This window comes from Canis aureus, chromosome 14 (genome assembly GCF_053574225.1).
Source record: "Canis aureus isolate CA01 chromosome 14, VMU_Caureus_v.1.0, whole genome shotgun sequence".
NCBI lineage: Eukaryota > Metazoa > Chordata > Mammalia > Carnivora > Canidae > Canis > Canis aureus.
In genome coordinates this window covers 40657869-40673810 of record NC_135624.1, presented here as the reverse complement: position 1 = coordinate 40673810, position 15942 = coordinate 40657869, and the positions used below count along the sequence as shown (strand labels likewise).

The 15942-nt window shown below is 62.2% G+C and overlaps 1 protein-coding gene and 1 long non-coding RNA gene across 11 annotated transcripts in view; both read left to right on the top strand.

The window, feature by feature from the left end:
• Nucleotides 1-82: 82 nt before the first annotated feature.
• On the top strand, nucleotides 83-5036 carry LOC144283475 (uncharacterized). 2 transcript variants are annotated; one of them, XR_013352070.1, is made up of 3 exons: nucleotides 83-1904; nucleotides 2995-3183; nucleotides 4484-5036. It is a non-coding gene; the product is annotated as an uncharacterized LOC144283475 (long non-coding RNA). The 2 variants fall into 2 exon arrangements; XR_013352069.1 differs by having other exon boundaries at nucleotides 83-3183.
• A 2244-nt stretch (nucleotides 5037-7280) lies between these two features.
• Nucleotides 7281-15942, top strand: part of PLEC (plectin) — a 54874-nt gene continuing 46212 nt past the window's right edge. For 3 of the 9 annotated variants that reach the window (XM_077847603.1, XM_077847600.1, XM_077847602.1), the window contains exons 1-2: nucleotides 7284-7376; nucleotides 8390-8585. In XM_077847603.1, the coding sequence (XP_077703729.1) occupies nucleotides 8396-8585 (190 nt within the window). In that variant the 5' untranslated portion in view covers nucleotides 7284-7376; nucleotides 8390-8395. Of the gene's footprint in view, nucleotides 7377-7726; nucleotides 7871-8389; nucleotides 8586-10252; nucleotides 10377-15942 lie in introns of those variants that run through there. The other 6 variants (XM_077847617.1, XM_077847614.1, XM_077847615.1 and 3 more) reach the window with 4 other exon arrangements.

The window sequence follows — 15942 nt, the reverse complement described above, 5'->3', positions numbered from 1 at the left end:
GCCTGCGGCTGAGAGACGCGCAGGGCCTTGTGACTGGGCGGGGCCAGCGCAGGGGCGGGGCCTGCGGCGGGGGCGGGGCGGGGGCGGGGTCGGCAGGCGGAGGAGCAGGGCCGCGGGCGGGCCGCATCTACCGCGGAGGCAGGCGAACGCCAAGGCGAAGGCCGGTGTCCTCGCGGTTGGGTCCCACCCACTGAGGCCGCCTTGCTGGCTCCTCTCCGAGTCCCGGGCCTGCGCCCTGCGTTCCGCACTGTCCGCCAACGGGCAGGCTGGGGCCGTGGGGGCGGAAGACCCCCGGAGGCAGAGGCCTGGCTCGGCCACCCTGGTTCGGGGAGCCGGGAAGTATATTCCTAAACCGGAAACGCTCAGGCTGCCGAGGGCGGAAAACACCACTTTCCCTTTCCCTCGCCCTTCATCCCAGTCTGTGCCTCATCGGGAGGCCTGAGGGTTGAACTGCCCGTCCTCCAGCAACCATTCATCGGCCCTGATTCACTGCATCTGTCGGGCTGTCAAGGTGGCGTTCTCGGCCCCATGCACCGCCAGGACTAAGGCCAAGCAGCTTCGTTCCTGGGCCCAGGTGGTCCTCCTGACGACGCGCTGGTCACACAGCCAGGGACCTTCCTCCACTACCCGGTTCCTGCAGCCGCCTGCGTGATCACCAGGGATCACCGCCTGACACCTGCAGCCCGCCAGGGAAACCCTCATCTCTAACTTTTGCACGTGTCAGTGTTGGAAACACACCCATCACAGCTGGCTCCAAGCTACCACCAGTTTACCTGGTTCACAAAAATGCCCAAAAACTTAACAATCTGGTCATGACATGAGCTGCCCCAGCCCACTGCTGCCTGCAGGGAACCCTAACCAGCAGGGTTTGATATGATAAACTCGCTCTGCGACTAGAGATGTGGAGCAGGCAGGGACGGATTCAGGTTTTGCAGGACCGGAAGCTCATACAATTTAAGGGGCTCACTTCAAGAAAAATAATGAAAAATGACAACCATGAAGTTGAGGCCTTGGATGGGGCCCATATGAGTCAGAGGTCCTTATGTAAGGAGTGCGTGCGGTAACGAGAGTGGGCTGTTACACTGAGCAGGGGGTGTGCAGGGGGCAGCAGGGGGCAGAGCCTGGCAGGGCCCCCACCGGTCTTGGGGGCTCACTGTGAGTGACTCTGGCCTTCCCAGGGCCCAAGCTGTAGCAGCTGTTGCACTTGACAAGGCTCACGCTGCCCTAACTGTTCAGGATGGGCAGTAGGGTGGGGTGAGTGGCAGAGGGAGATTAAGACAAGAGGTTACAACAGTGATCCAGGGAAGAGCTGATGGAGGCTCAGGGGAGGGTGTGGAGCGTGCAGCCCGACTAGCAGGGTGGGCAGGCCCTCTGGCCTGGAGGAGCAGCAGGGTGCGCTGAGGGATAAGGGACACGTGGGAGACGGCAGCAGTGGCAGCAACTGTGAAAGGCTGGGAGCAGATGAGCAAAGGGAGGGGCTGTCGGTGGCAAGAGCCAAGGCAGACCCCAAAGACGCGGCCTGGGTAAGGCCTGGCACTGCCTTGGGCCCTGTCTGTCCCTTCGTGTCCCCTTCTGTGATGACGATTTGCTGCAGCAACACATGTCAGCAAGTGTCCACGACTGCTGACTTAGCCATGATGACGGCAACGATGGATGGGGTCCAGTGGGAGGCCTGGCAGGTGTGCCTACCAGAAGCCACCAGAAGGAGAGTGGAGGGAGGCTCTGCTGGGAGGGTGCAGGGCAGGTCCAGGGCTGCTCATCTTCAGCACTCATGAAGCAGGGGGCCCAGCTCCCCTGCCAGGTGTGGAAAGTGAGAAGTCGAGTTTGGGAAGATTGCTGGCAGGACGGGACAGCCAGCCTCCCCAGGAGCAGGCCTGGAGGCCCACGCTGCTCCTGCTCTAGGGGTAAGTGACACAGAGTCCTGAGGTCCCTGAGTGCGGGGCAGCGATTCAAGGCCCTTGGTGGACTTAATAGGGAGGGTGATGAGCCATTTCGAGGTTCGCTGGGAGAGACCAGTGGGAGTAGAGGACAACCAGGGGCCTCTCCCCACACCCTACTGGCCTATGAGCTGGGGCTAGTGGGTTGTGCCAAGGGGTCAGGTCAGCTAGGGGCTCTTGGCAGGTTCATGAGCTGGGTGGGGCTGGAAGCTTCTGCAGGAGGAGCCTGCCAGCAGGAAGGGAAGCTTGCAGCAGGGGGTCCTCTTGCCCCAGATCCATATGCTCCACAATATCCCTTTTGTTTTCCTGTCCCAGGCCTTCTGCCTGCAGAGCGGGCTTAGGAGTCCTGGCTGAAGGTAGGGGCTGGGCCACTCAGGGCCCGAGATGTGTAGGTTCTGGACATGTCCTCTCAACACACACAACGTGATGGGGGGGACAGCAAAGAATGATGATTTGGGGCCTGGAAGGTGTGGAGTGGGACTGGGGCACCCCCCCCCCATATAGGCCCCAGGGTGGCCATGGCAGGGCAGCAGTGGAGCTCAGCGGGCTGTCCACTGACATCCCTGCTCATGCTCTACTTTGAGGACGGCCATGGCTGTGGCGAGCTGGAGACCTGGCGGGGGGAGCACACTCACTGTTCAGGAGCTTGCAGGTTGGGGGTGCTGCTGGAAGGGGCAGCCTGGGGGCCCTCTACTGGCTGCCACCCTGGCAACCCGCTCCACCCCTGCCTGCAGGTGCAGGGAAGGTCCTGGCAGGGGAGCACATGCTCTGCGGTGCTGACAGAGCCTCAGGTCCGCCCTGCCATGCACCCCTGCATGCCTGCTGCCCAAGGACTGTCCCCCGACACCACACCCCAGCACCTAGAGCAGCACATTCAGAGCCTGCTGCGTGCCACGGGGCACCCAGAGCAGCCATGCTATGCCCTGGACAGTCCCCAGCAGCCTGGGTCCTGCCCCACTGCCCCAGGCCCTGACGGAGGTGGTGGTGAGAGGCAGGATTAGGGCAGACATGCCCATTAGGGGAGATGCTCTGAGCCGACTTGTACCTTCCCTCACAGAATTCGGAGTCCCACAGACCCAGGCCCTGGCCTGGAGGGGGCTGCAGTGTCCCAGGCCTGAGCCGTGCATGTAGTAGGGCACCTGGCCCCCCAGGACCTGCCGCTGCTACAGGAGCTGTTCCTGGGGGATGAGCCTTCGCAGGTCTCCTGGGCACCTGGGCACGGGCGCATCCTTCCAGCGGCGGCAGGGTGAGTGAGGGGGGCTACACAGCCGGGGCACCCCGCCCTCCCTTCCCCCCGGAGCCAGGGAGGCCTTTTGTCCTCTCCCTTCCTCCACGTGGCCCAATGGCTTCTGCAGCAGGACCCCAGCCGCGGGGCTGAGAGCCGAGCCTCGTCCCCATCAGGAGGCCCCGGAGTGCAAGGGGCCCGCAGAGACTTGGCAGAGGGGCCACCGGGTCAGGTGGGGGCCTGGGGCGATTGTCGCCTGCAGAGCTGGGTGCTCACTGGAGCCTGGCCACAGTGTGAGGGTGCCCCTCGTGGTGACTTCGGGGCACACCCCCCTGTGTGGCCCACCACTTAGCAGTGCTGCCGGCTGCCCCCCCCCCCCGCCCCGGCCCCGGGATCAGAGTTTGGCCTTTTTCTTGGCAGCTCCGGGCCCCACCTGTGAGTCTGCACCCCGGCTTGGGGGTGGGGGGCGGCTCTCGGGCCAGTGGCCTAGGCCCGACCCCTTCCTGTCTGGGGCTCGGGGCCTCGGTAGAGGCTGCAGGGACTCTCGGCCAGGCTGGCATCTGGTGCACGGCGGGTGGGGGGGGGGGGGGCGTCCGCGCCGTCCAGGTGAGTCCACACCAGCCTCAGGACCCCCTGGGCTCCTGGCATCGCTTCTGCCTCGCAGAGCCTGTGGGCGCTGAGGGACGAGGCGGCATGTGGGGGCCCGACGGAGTCCGGGGTGGGGGGCGACAGACCGGGCCCTGGACCTGACAGGCCTGAGCTTGGGTCCCCAGGGCAGAGGGCAGGCCCGCGGCGGCCCCGGTGTCCGAAGCATGGGGTGGTGGCGCCATCTCGTGGCACCATGAGGGCCTCCCATTGCCACAGACAAGGTGCCTGGCCGGATCAGGGGTGGGGGCCCCAGCCTCTGCCCCAGCCCCGACAGCGCTCGGCTATCCGTGGCAACTCCGCACGCGTGTGTTTCAAGCACTGGGAAGCACTGCCAGGGTCGCAGGGGGCGCCCCGCCTTTCCAGCAGGAGAAGGAGAGGCTGAGGAGGGCCTGGGGCACGGCCTGTGAGGGGCCGTCGGGGCAGGAGGTGGGGGGACGGAGCTGCTCAGGTGAGGAGGGCGGTCAGGTCCCTGCGCACGGCGGTGGGTGCACGGGCGACGAGGAAGGGGCCAAGGGGCCTGGACTCCTGACTGGGGGCGGGCCCCACAGGGCTGCAGACCCCCAGGCTCCCCAGACCACCCCACTGCTATTTCCTGGAGGTGATCGCTCTAACCTGGGGGGGTACTTTCCCCTCCAGATTTGGACTTAGCCGCGGTCACTTCTGCACTTTGCAGACGGCGGGACCACGGCGCAGCCCACACCACCCTGCTGGGCTCGTTAGGTGTGCACCTGCCCCTTGTGACTTCAGGGCTTCAGGAGCAGCTGGGGGGGGGGCCAGCTTCCTGACCCGCGGGGAGGATGGGGACAGCAGGCCCCCTCGTGTGACTGCCGCAGCTCCATGCCTGGACCACACGCCCACGGAGGCATAATGATAACGAAAAGGTACTTGCCGCTGAACCAGAGAGGAAACAAGGAACTGAACAAGTCCTACCTGTCCAGACTGTGTTGCAGGAAAGACTATGCTGGGGCTCAAAGACTAATGGCTCCCTTTTTAAAATTTTATTTTTTTGAGTACGCTCCACACCCAACATGGGGTTTGAGCCTTTAACTCAGACCCTGAGATCGCTGACCAAGCCAGCCAGGTACCCCAGGACTAATGGCTCTTAGGTTTTTGTTTTTATTTCCCTCATTTTTTCTCTCCGTACCTCCTTGTCCCCTTCTTGCAGATTCTATCTCTGCATAGTAGATGGATCTCCCTGACTGAGTAATAAATACCTTGGACTTCTAGATGTATTTTGTTTTTCATCATTAGACGTAACTGGCAACTGTAATTGGTGTAAATTTGTTGTTCAAGTGAAAGTTTCTCTGTGTTTGAGACATTTCTGCCCAGTTACATAAGCACAGTGAGTTCCTGCAGATCTTAATACATCCCGATTCTGTCCTCACCATTAATAGTCCTGCTGGGTGGAGTGTTCAGGGTCAAAATATGTTTTCCTTCTGATCTTTGAAAGACATTACCCTTTCTCTTTCCTCTTAAAAATTTTTGTTTTCGGAAAGTTAAAAAAAATCAATTTATGGCTTCTCAGCATCCAGTAGTATTGGTAGTGAGCATGTGGATTTTTCTAAGATTTTTTTCCCGGTTGCATGTTGACTTAGGTGTGTGTGTGTGTGTGTGTGTCTGGATACTTGTAGGGTTTTCTTTTGCTGTGAAAGTGGGAGTGTCCCCAGCAGGTGGGTTCGAGGGATATGTCCCTCACCACATTTTAGGGAGGATCCTCTCCAGCCGCAGACCCTGGCTCAGGGCAGGGAAACTGTGCTCCAGGGCACCCTCACTTCCTGCAGGGGCAGACCTTGCAGCCCTGCCCTTGCCACACCCCATGGGGCCCTCACTTTCTCCATCTCCTTCCTTTAGCTCTGCACTGGCGGTACTTCCCTACCTCCACTTCTGACCTCCTTGGCCAGCCTGCCCACTGTGGACTCCTCCCCGAGGTTCCATTCCCAGGGCTTCAGAGCGCCTAGGCCTGCTGCATGGATATATTCTTTTGGATCCCCCTGAAGAGATCAGTTAGAATTTCTTCAGAGGCTCTGTTTGGGTCGCCAAACTGGGTCCCGCATGGCTGGCTGTTGGTCTTCCCAGTACTGAGAGGTCCAGGGCGTGTCTTGGTGGTCCCAGGGAAGTCCTGTGGGCAGGACAGGCGCCTAGCTCGGCGTTCGTCTGCAGAGGCCTGGCCGTGGTGCCCAGGTCTGGTAAGCGCTTGGGTTTGCCCACCGGCAGACCTCCCTGGAGGGAGCTAGCCTTCCTGGAAGCCCTCCAGTGCCACGTGGGGCCCCATCCGGTGGCGCATGTCTGCTTAACCTCTGCAGCTGGACAGAGCATGGCAGGAACTCTGAACTCCACCCAGAGAAGGCTCTTGATTTCCGGACTTGGCTTTGTTGGGGGTGCCCCAGGGCAGGAGGGTCTCCAGCCAGCCTGGCCCAGGTCGGCTTTGCGGGCGGGGTGCGTGTATCCCTGCTGCAGCAGAGGTCCGACTGGTACGTGGAGACCCCAGAAGAGCCCCTGAGAGGCCCGCGTTGGAGCAGGTCCCGAGCCAGCACATGGCGGGCAGGGCTTCCACCGGAGCCACTGAGGCCTTAACAGCGGGGCCAGGCTGCGGACTCTGGCTCTGCAGACCCTGGAGGACCTTGCCCTTCTCCTGTTCCCCTGCAGGCGCGCTCTGTGGGCAACGTGCACTTTGCCAAGCAGGCCTCCGTGTCTCCGCAGGGCCCTCCCTGTCCCCCTAGGACCCCTAGTCTTCCCCCAGCGCTGATGGCCACAGGCGGCTCCTGGCCGGGTGCTGACGGGTGACCACAGGCAGGGTGGTGTGGGCCTGCGGGCAGCGCCCTCTGCTGCGGCCCTTGGCCACGGGCTCCTGCACTAACAGCACAGTGGCTGCCCGCCCCGCATCTTTGTCATCTTTTGCGACACCCAGGCGCTGCCCATTCGCCTCATTACCTGCACGCACAAGACCGGGCTTCCCCAGGGGACCCTTCTGGGCGCTAGGGCGGCTCCGCAGCCTCCTAACCACCGCCTAACACCCCCTAACACCCCCCGCCCCCGGCCCCGGCTCCCTGGGCTCCTCTGCGCACAGCCAGGCCGCCCCCTCGGATGCCTGAGATGCCCGAGGGGGCGCCCCAGCCCCTGGCTGCGGGGACAGACGCACGGGTGCGGGCTCTGAGGGCGCGGGCTGGGTCGCCGCGGGGGCGGGCACTCGCCGGAGCCGGCCGGCCGCCAGGGGTCAGCAGAGCCCGGGGGAGGGGGCAGGGCCGACCCCGCCCGCCGCGGCCCGGTCCCCGCGCGGCTCTGTCGTTCGAGTCGACGTCTGCGCGACAGCGGGCGGCGGGGTGTGCGGGCGCCCCGGGTGCGGCCGCAGCAGAGTCGGGCGGCCCGAGCCGGCGCGCACCCTGCGCCCCGCAACGCTCTGGCTACCCGCCCGCCCTGCAGGCGCCCCTCGGAGACTGGGCCCCCCCGCGCGACCGGCGAGGGCGGGGCGGGGCTCCGGGTGGCTCCGCCCGCGCGGCGTCCGCGGCTCCCGGGCTCTCCGGGCCCAGCAGTGAGCGCGGCCGAGCCTAGCCGAGCCGGGCCAGCAGGCACGTAGCGCGCGGCGGGGATGCGGGGGCGCGCGGCGCGGGGGCTGCGGGGCCTGGGGCTGCGCGGGGCTGCGTCGCGGCCCATCCTCCCCGCGGAGGACTCGCCTCTGCGCGCCCCGGACTGCGGAACTGCACGGGCGGCGCCCGGAGCGGGGGCAGGAAAGGCTGCTGGGGGCGCGGCTAACCGCGGGCGGGGGTGCCGGGGGGCGGGGCGAGGCGGCCCCCAGCCCGGTGCCCGCCTCCCCTACCGGCCCTTGGCCCCGGGGCGGAGGCAGAGTCCACATCGTGCCCCTGCCCCACCCCGGCGCCGGGACGGAGCCGCATTCAGCCCCGCACGCCAGCGCTCCGGGGCCCCGGGCCGAGGACGGCCGCGCGGGGGTGTGCGGAGCGGGTGCGCGTGGGGCTGCGGCGGCTGCTGGAGGGGAGGCCCGAGCTCCCGCGGCCCACGCCGCTGCGGCTCCGGGTATTTATAGGCCTTCACTGCGGAGAGCAAGGTGGGAGCGCGCGGGGCCGGGGGCGGGGAGGTCGCCGGGAGTGCTGGAGGCCCAGGCGGGGTGGGGGGCGGGAGCGCGGTCAAGGCTTCCCGGTGGTCTGGCTTGCCTGCTGACCTGAGGTTTACGGGGGACGCCCAGGTTGGGACGAGCCGGTGGGGGCTGGTGTCTGAGTGATGGGGTGAGCCGGCGGGTGACAGCGTGGAGGGCCCAGTGTCCTGGAGATAGACGAGGGAGCAAGGTCGGTGCTGGGGGGAGGGCTGTCTTTATGCGGTGTCCCAGGGGTGAGCTGGAGGGAGTGAGGCCAGCTGTGGGTGGGAGCGGAGAGCTTTCCTGTCTGCCTTGCAGTGGGGGGGGGGGGTCAGGTGTGGATGAAGTGGGACATAGCACGGGCGTGGGTGTCAGTGTCCAGGTGGTTAGGGTGGAAAGGGTCAATGTGTGGGCTAAGGATGGGGCTGGCTGGCGGCTGTGCAGTGTGCCCCTAAACGCGGAGGTGTGACCCCGCTCCTGCTCCCTCGCCAGGAGGCCATGTCGGCCGAGGACCACGAGGTGCGGGCCGCGGCTGAAGATGCCAACGGAGGCAGCGGCTCGCCCAGCCCTGGGGACACACTGCCCTGGAACCTGGGGAAAACACAGAGGAGCCGGCGCAGTGGCGGCAGCTCCGGGGGCAACGGGAGCGTGTTGGACCCTGCCGAACGGGCAGTCATCCGCATTGCAGGTAACGCGGAAGAGCCTGGCAGTTTGGACATTTGCACCGGCTTGTTGACTGAGCACTTGCGGTCTGCCGCCTGCGGTGTTAGCACTGGGATGGGAGGGGGACCTGCTGGTCCCCAAGGCCTCTTGGGTGGCAGGTGATTGTGCGCGGCACAGCGCCACCTGCTGGGCCCCCTTGTCGCTGCAGGAGGTCTCAGGTTGAGGCCTGAGGTGGAGTCCACTGCAGTGGCGCCCTCGCTGGCACCACTTTCAAGGAGACAGTGCCCAGATGCCATGATACTTTCTTGGGCTTCTGGGGCAGAGCCACCTTCCAGGCCCCTTGCTCTTGGTTGCCGCCACTGGCAGTGCGGGGGAGCGTGCAGGAGCAGGAGAGGAGGGGCCACCTGGTTGGCTAGAGCTGCAGCCCTCCCCGGAGCCGGGGTCCTCCATGGCCCTCCAGCAGCTGCCATTCTGTGGAGGAGGATGGGAGAGGCTCCAGGAGAGACCCTGAGTGTAGGGCTGGGGCCGGGGAGTGGCCCCTCCCCCTGGGAAGTCGGTGACCCAGGGCTGGCCGCCATCAGGCAGGAGGATGTGCTGGGAACGTGAGGAGCCCGCTGAAGGTTTGCAGGCCAGGCCTGCCCAGGCTGCAGGGTGCTGACCCCATTCTTGCAGGAGGGCAGCGCTGGCCCCTGCAGGAGGTGGGAGGGCGCACCAAGGCAGGTGGGCAGAGGGAGGACAGGACTGTGGGCAGGAGCTCTGTGGGTGGAAGCATGGGCAGCAGCTCAAGGAGATGCAGGGGAGCAGGGCAGCCTGCGGCTTGTGTGGGTGGATCACATATGGATTTTAAGGGACGGTTTTTACCACGTGAAAGCCAGTCTTGAGTGTCCTGCAGCGCCGCTGTACCGTCTTCACCGTTACTGGCCCTGCGCGGTGGCCTCCAGCTCTCCAGGCCCGGCGGGACCCTTGTGCGCCTGCCTGGGGGTCTTCGGGCTGACTCCCTGCCGTCGGGCTCGTGGTCACAGGGTGGGCAGCACCCAAGGTTACAGGGACACTGCGAGGGGCGTTTCGGAAGGAGGGAGACAGGGTCTTTGCCCGTTTCATGGGAGAATAACTTATCTTTTTTTATTAAGTTTTATTTATTTATTCATGAGAGACAGAGAGAGAGAGGCAGAGACACAGGCAGAGGGAGAAGCAGGCTCCCTGTGGGGAGCCCAACGTGGGACTCGATTCTGGGTCTCCAGGATCACGCCCTGGGTTGAAGGGGGCACCAAACCGCTGAGCCACCCGGGCTGCCCGAACTTATCTTTTAGTTTTACCAAGGGCTTTTTTTTTCTTTCTCTTGCAGTCCTTTTTTTTTTTCTAATATTTTATTTATTTATTCATGAGAGAGAGAGGCAGAGACACAGGCAGCGGGAGAAGCGGGCTCCACGCAGGGAGCCGAGGCGGGATCCTCCTATACCTAATTCTTGTTGTCTGTCCAGGGCTCTTTTTATATTGAGGGCGGGCGGCGCCCGCGGCCAGGTGAGGTCGCGGGGGGGGGGGGGGGGGGGGCGGGGGCGCGCGTGGGCCCGCCCCCCTCCCCCCCGCGGCGCCGGCGCTCCCCGGCCCCTGGTCCCCGGCCCGGCCCCGCCCCGCCCGTGGGGCATCCTGGGTGCGGGGGCGGGGCGGGGCCGCCCCTTTAAGCGGCGCGCGGCCGCGGGGACCGGGGGCTGGAGGCCGCCCAGCGCAGGCATGGCGGCCCCGCTGCCGCTCCGCCCGCCGCCCGACGAGCTGGACTTCATCCAGGCCTACGAGGAGGTGCGCGAGAGGTACAAAGGTACGCCCGCCACCTGCCTCGGCGGCCGCAGCCCCACAGCGCCCCTCCGCCTCGACCCCTCAGGCCCAGCCCGCCGCGCCCCCCCCCTGCGCCCGCCGGGCCCCGCGCTCATGCCCTTAATAGGGCATCCTGCGGTGCGGGTGCTGGGGTGCGGGGGGGCTCCTGAGCCGGGGTCCAGGGGCCCCCAGTGCGTGCCCAGCACCCGGTGGGTCAAGGCCCAGCGCTGGCGCCCCAGCAGGGTGCTGCTCCGTGGGGTGGGGGCCGCGCCGCACCTGGCAGTGGGTCACATACTTGTGGCCTCTCCTCACATCCCCAAACTGGCCGGCACCTAGGCTGCCACCCTTCCTTGGCAGGGACCTCCTCGCACCCCTTCCCTGCCCCCGGGAGGCAGGGCAGCCCTCTCTTCCTTTCCAGAGGATGGGCTCCGGGCTCTGACGGACCCTTTGCGAGCACCGGCACCCCCGGCCCTCACTGTCCATAGCTGCCCACACCGCTGCCCACCGCCGGGGTTGCCGGGCTCTGAGCGGGCACCAGCGCAGCCCTGGCCCCTGGCCCACGGAGGCTTAGGCCCCGAGAGTGCACTGCCGAGAGGGTCGGGGTGGGGGCCGTGGGCAGAGCCGACCAGAGCGGCCTCCAGCTCCACGTGGCCGGTTTTGCTGGCTCTGCCCCCAAGGGCAGCTCAGGGAGAGACGTCCCTCTGGGCCTCGCCGTGCTTCCTACCCACTGGCCTCACCCAGGCAGGGGGAGGCCTCCCCGGGCCTCGCACTCCGGCTCTGGTGGGGGATGTGCTGCGGTCAGCCAGTTTCTTGGTCCTACGGAGATGCTCCTGCCGCCACGGGCTCCTGACCGAGGCGCCTCGCGTGGAGAGGACCGGCCTGCGGCTCTTACCTCCCACAGTGGCCCAGCCTTGCAGGGTCCGTCCAGACAGGTCCCTGGCACGGAAGCAGCTGCCCATGGGGGCCGCGGCTCTCCTGGCTCACCCCAGGACGGAGCTGTTTATGAAGTGGCCGCTCTGTTTAAAGTAGGGCCACCTGCACAGAATAATACCGGTTTATTCCAGAATCTTTCTTGGTGTGATCAGATCCCAGGGCTGCGTGTGGGTCCAGAACCGTCTAGGGCATAGGGCTGGGGCATCCTGGCCTGAGTGGCTGTGTTCCCTCTACTCCCTGGGGTGGAGACCTGTCTCCCAGCAGTGAGAGCTCATCGGTCCCTGGGGGTGTCCTGTCTCAGCACCCGCCCCTGCCCCAGCCTCCCTGGACGCCAGGCTTGGTGTTGGACACGCGGGGCTGTCCTGGCCCGTGTCCACCTCCTGGGCGTGGTGGATGCAGGCTGACAAGAGGGCAGTGGGCAACTCCGGCCTGGTTCTTGCTGGTGGGTGCAGGGCACTTTCCCGAAATGGACTTGCTGGTGCTGCGGCTCGGGCTCCCCAGCTGGGTGTGGTGCTGGCAGCTGAGCGTGGCTAAGTAGGGTTTTGCATGCGGGTCTGGGGCTGGGGAGGGCGTCTGGTCGTACCAGGCTCCTCTGCAACTCCTTAGCTCTTTGAGTAAGAGGCTAGGTTGGTGCCTGTGGCCGGGCCAGAGCCACTGCAGGGCCAGGAGTAGCCCACAGAAGGCCGTAGGTGGCTGGGCCACGGGCTGCAGGCCTGACCGCTGTGAACTGCTTGGACCTTCCAGAGGACCAAGGCCCCGGCCGGTCTGTCCCTGGGGGTGGAGGGCCGCCCCCAGTGAGGGAGGCAGGGAGGGAAGGCATGGCACCTGATGTCGGCCAGTGTGCGAGTGGGGAGGAGGCCGGAGTCCCCTCTCTTGGGGCCCAGCACCACACTAGCTGGCTCTGCCCCAGGGACTGCCACTCAGCCCTGCCCAAGCACCCCTGGTCCCTTCCTTGGGGCCACGAAGGGCTCTGCCTTCTGCCTCCTGGTTTCTGACCCAAGCTAGTATCCTCCCCCAGCCCCGCGCCTGCCCTGCTCCTTCCCAGGGGAAGCTCCTTCCCCATCTGCTCCTCCCAAGTCCAACCACTTGGCCCCTCCCCCCATGATCCCCTCCCCCCACACCCCAGGCCCTCCCTGGACACGTCATTCATTCCTAGGCTGTCCCCCTGGAAATCCCCAGTCCTCCCTTCATGGTCACTGCTCCTCCTGGAACATTCTCAATTTCCTGTCTGCCTTCTCTCCAGGGCAGATTCCCCAAGGGGCGGGAGCCATAGGCGGGAGAGCTCTTGGTGCCCCATGGGAGAGGGACCACAAGGGGTGTCCTGACTCGAAGTTCCCTGGAGCCTGGGAGCCTGGCCTAGAGCGACTCAGAGACTGGGTGGGGATGAGGGAAGGTTTGATGTGAGGGAGAATCCAGGTGGGTCAGGTGAGTGGGGTAAGGGCGTTTATAGAGGAGCAGCCCAAGTCCCCCAGTGGCTGTCAGGGCAGGAATGGGGCTAGCCAGGAGGGCCTGGGCAGCCGGGTGGAGCCCTCAAGGTTTGTCCCATCGGCTGGGAGCAGGGTGGCAGCAGAGTCTGTGTGGATCAGCGGGCAGTGCTTGGGTGTTCCTACAAAGCTGCTGTGGTGCCCTGGAGGGGGAGTGGTGTGTGCGAGGGGGTACACAGGCAGGGCCCCCAGGCAGGGGTTTGGGGAGGGAGCCTGCGTGGGTCTGGGGAGAAGGTGGGTCAGAGAGGCACTGGGAGGGGTGTCCGCCGGGGCATGTGCCCAGCATGTGTCCTGTGCCGTCTGCGAGGCTCAGCCAGAGGGGCTTCCGCACCTCCCTGGCAGGGCTGCCGTCATGCAGGCCTCTCACTGTCCCACCTTTTCCGGTCCTGGACTCTGAGCTGGGTTATCTATGTCCCTGGCACCAGCCCCAGGCTCTCAGCCAGGATTTGTGTGGGGTGCTTACACGGGTGAGTGGGTGATCAGTGTGGGGTGTCGTCTTTGGTGACCGGGGCTCAGCTGGCGGGAGCTGAGGCTAGCAGTTATCTGGGCTCTTTGGAGAGGACTGGTGGCTGTGTTCACTGTCAAGAGTAAAATGTGCTCAAAGAAAACAAGACGAAACAAAATGACGACCAAGCACTGAGGAGGAACATCAAGAACAACAGTTAAAGGCACACCTCCGGCCTCTAGTCTCACTGGCTGTGAGAGAGAGAGAGAGAGAGAGAGAGAGAGAGAGATCAATGGTTTTTAGCCTATTAATAGACTTGTGAGATCACCACCGCGTCAATTCCAGGACACTGACTTCCCCTGGCCCCTGGCAAACCCTGATCTACTTTTAGTTTCTATGGATTTGCCTGCACTGGACATTTCCTCTGAGTGGAATCAAACAGTTTTGTGTCTGGCCTCTTTTACTGAGTGTGATGTTTTCAGGGCTCATCTGTGTTGCACGTGGACGGCACTTCATTCCCTCTATGGCCCAGTAATACCCCGGGGTGTGGATGTCCGTGGTTTGTTTCTCTGAGCATCGGTTGATGGACCTCGGGCTGCTTCCACCTTTTGGCCGTTATGAATAATACTGCTTTGGACATCTGTGAGCAAGTTCTTCTGTGTGGACCTATGTCCTCAGCTCTCTTGAGTAGACGCCAGCAAGTGCCATTGCTGGGTCATGTGCTAATTCTATGTTTAACTGTTTGAAGAACTGCCAGATGGTTTTCCACAGCAGCTGCACCATTCTGCATTCCTCACAATGGTATGTGAGGTTTCCAATTTCTCCACATCCTCACCGACACTTAAGGTTATTTGCCTTTTTGACTACAGACCTTCAGTCCTAGTGGGTACGGGGCGTATCTCATTGCGGTTTTGATTTGCCTCTCCTGGTGGTGAATGATGTCTTCTCGTGTGCTTATTGGTCGTTTGTGTATCTTCTTTTGAGAAATGTCTCTCCAGATCCTTTGTCCATTTTTAAGTTGGGTTTTTATCTTTTTATTGTTGAGTTGTAGGTGTTCTTTATGTATCTTATATACATGTCCTTTACCAGATACGCGATGGGCAAAAATGTTCCGACTCTGCGGGTTCTCTTTTTACTGTCCTGATGGTGTCCTTTGAAGCATAAAAATTGTTGATTATGATGAATCCAGTTGATCTTTTTTTCTTTTTCTTTTTTTTTTTGGTCCTTGTGCTTTTAGCCTCATATCTAAGAAATTATTGCTCATTCCGAAGTCATGAAGACTTATGCCTATGTTTTCTTCCTTTTAGTCCTTAATTTAGGTTTTTGATCTATTTTGAGTTAATTTTTTGAGCAGAGCATGAGGGAAGGGGCAACTTCGTTCATCTACACGTGGATATCCAGTTGTCCCAACTCCATTTGCTGAAGTGATTATTCTTTGCCCATGGAATGGTCTTGGTCCTCTCCTGCTTTCTTTTTTTTTTTTTTTTTTTTTTTTTATTGGTGTTCAATTTACTAACATACAGAATAACACCCAGTGCCCGTCACCCATTCACTCCCACCCCCCGCCCTCCTCCCCTTCTACCACCCCTAGTTCGTTTCCCAGAGTTAGCAGTCTTTATGTTCTGTCTCCCTTTCTGATATTTCCCACACATTTCTTCTCCCTTCCCTTATTTTCCCTTTCACTATTATTTATATTCCCCAAATGAATGAGAACATATAATGTTTGTCCTTCTCCGACTGACTTACTTCACTCAGCCTCTCCTGCTTTCTAATGGGCACTGAATATCTCATGACATGGAAGTACCACCGTTTATCTCCCTGGTCCCTTTACATGGACATTTGGGCTTATCGTTAAAAATGATGCTGTTAAAAAAAAAAAAAAAAATGATGCTGTTTCTAGATTGGCCTCCGGTGTAGGTGCACAGGGCGGAAACAAGACCCACTAGTTCTCCAACTGCCAACTGATGGATGAGAAAATCCCAATTGCTTTAATTTTTTTTTTAATTTTTATTTATTTATGATAGTCACACAGAGAGAGAGAGAGAGAGAGAGAGAGAGAGAGGCAGAGGGAGAAGCAGGCTCCATGCACCGGGAGCCTGATGTGGGATTCGATCCCGGGTCTCCAGGATCATGCCCTGGGCCAAAGGCAGGCGCCAAACCACTGCGCCACCCAGGGATCCCCCCAATTGCTTTAATTCACATTCTTTGATCATTAAATGAAGTGAGCATCATTTTGTAGTTCTTGGCTATTTTCATGTTTCTTCTTTCACGAGTTGCCTACTCAAACCCGTTGCTCAGATCTAGGACGGAGGCAGGCAGGGACTGGGGTTAAAAAAAGAAGAAAAAAAAAGGAGCATTGTTCATTTTTCTGTAAGATGTGTTTCTCTTTGAATTATTAGAGCTCTTCACCAGGGCTCCCGGGTGGTACAGTTGCTTGAGCCTCTGACTCTTGGACTCTTGGTGTCCGCACAGGTCATGGTCTCAGGGTCCTGGGATCGAGCCCCACATCTGGCTCTGTGCCTGGTGGGGAGTCTGTTTCTCCCTCTCCCTGCTCGCCCGTTCTCTCTCTAAAATAAATGAATCTTTGGGGGTATCTGGGTGGCTCAGCGGTGAAGCGTCTGCCTTCGGCCCAGGGCGTGACCCCGGGGTCCTGGGGATCCAGTCCCCACATCGGGCTCCCAGCATGGAGCCTGCTTCTCCCTCTGCCT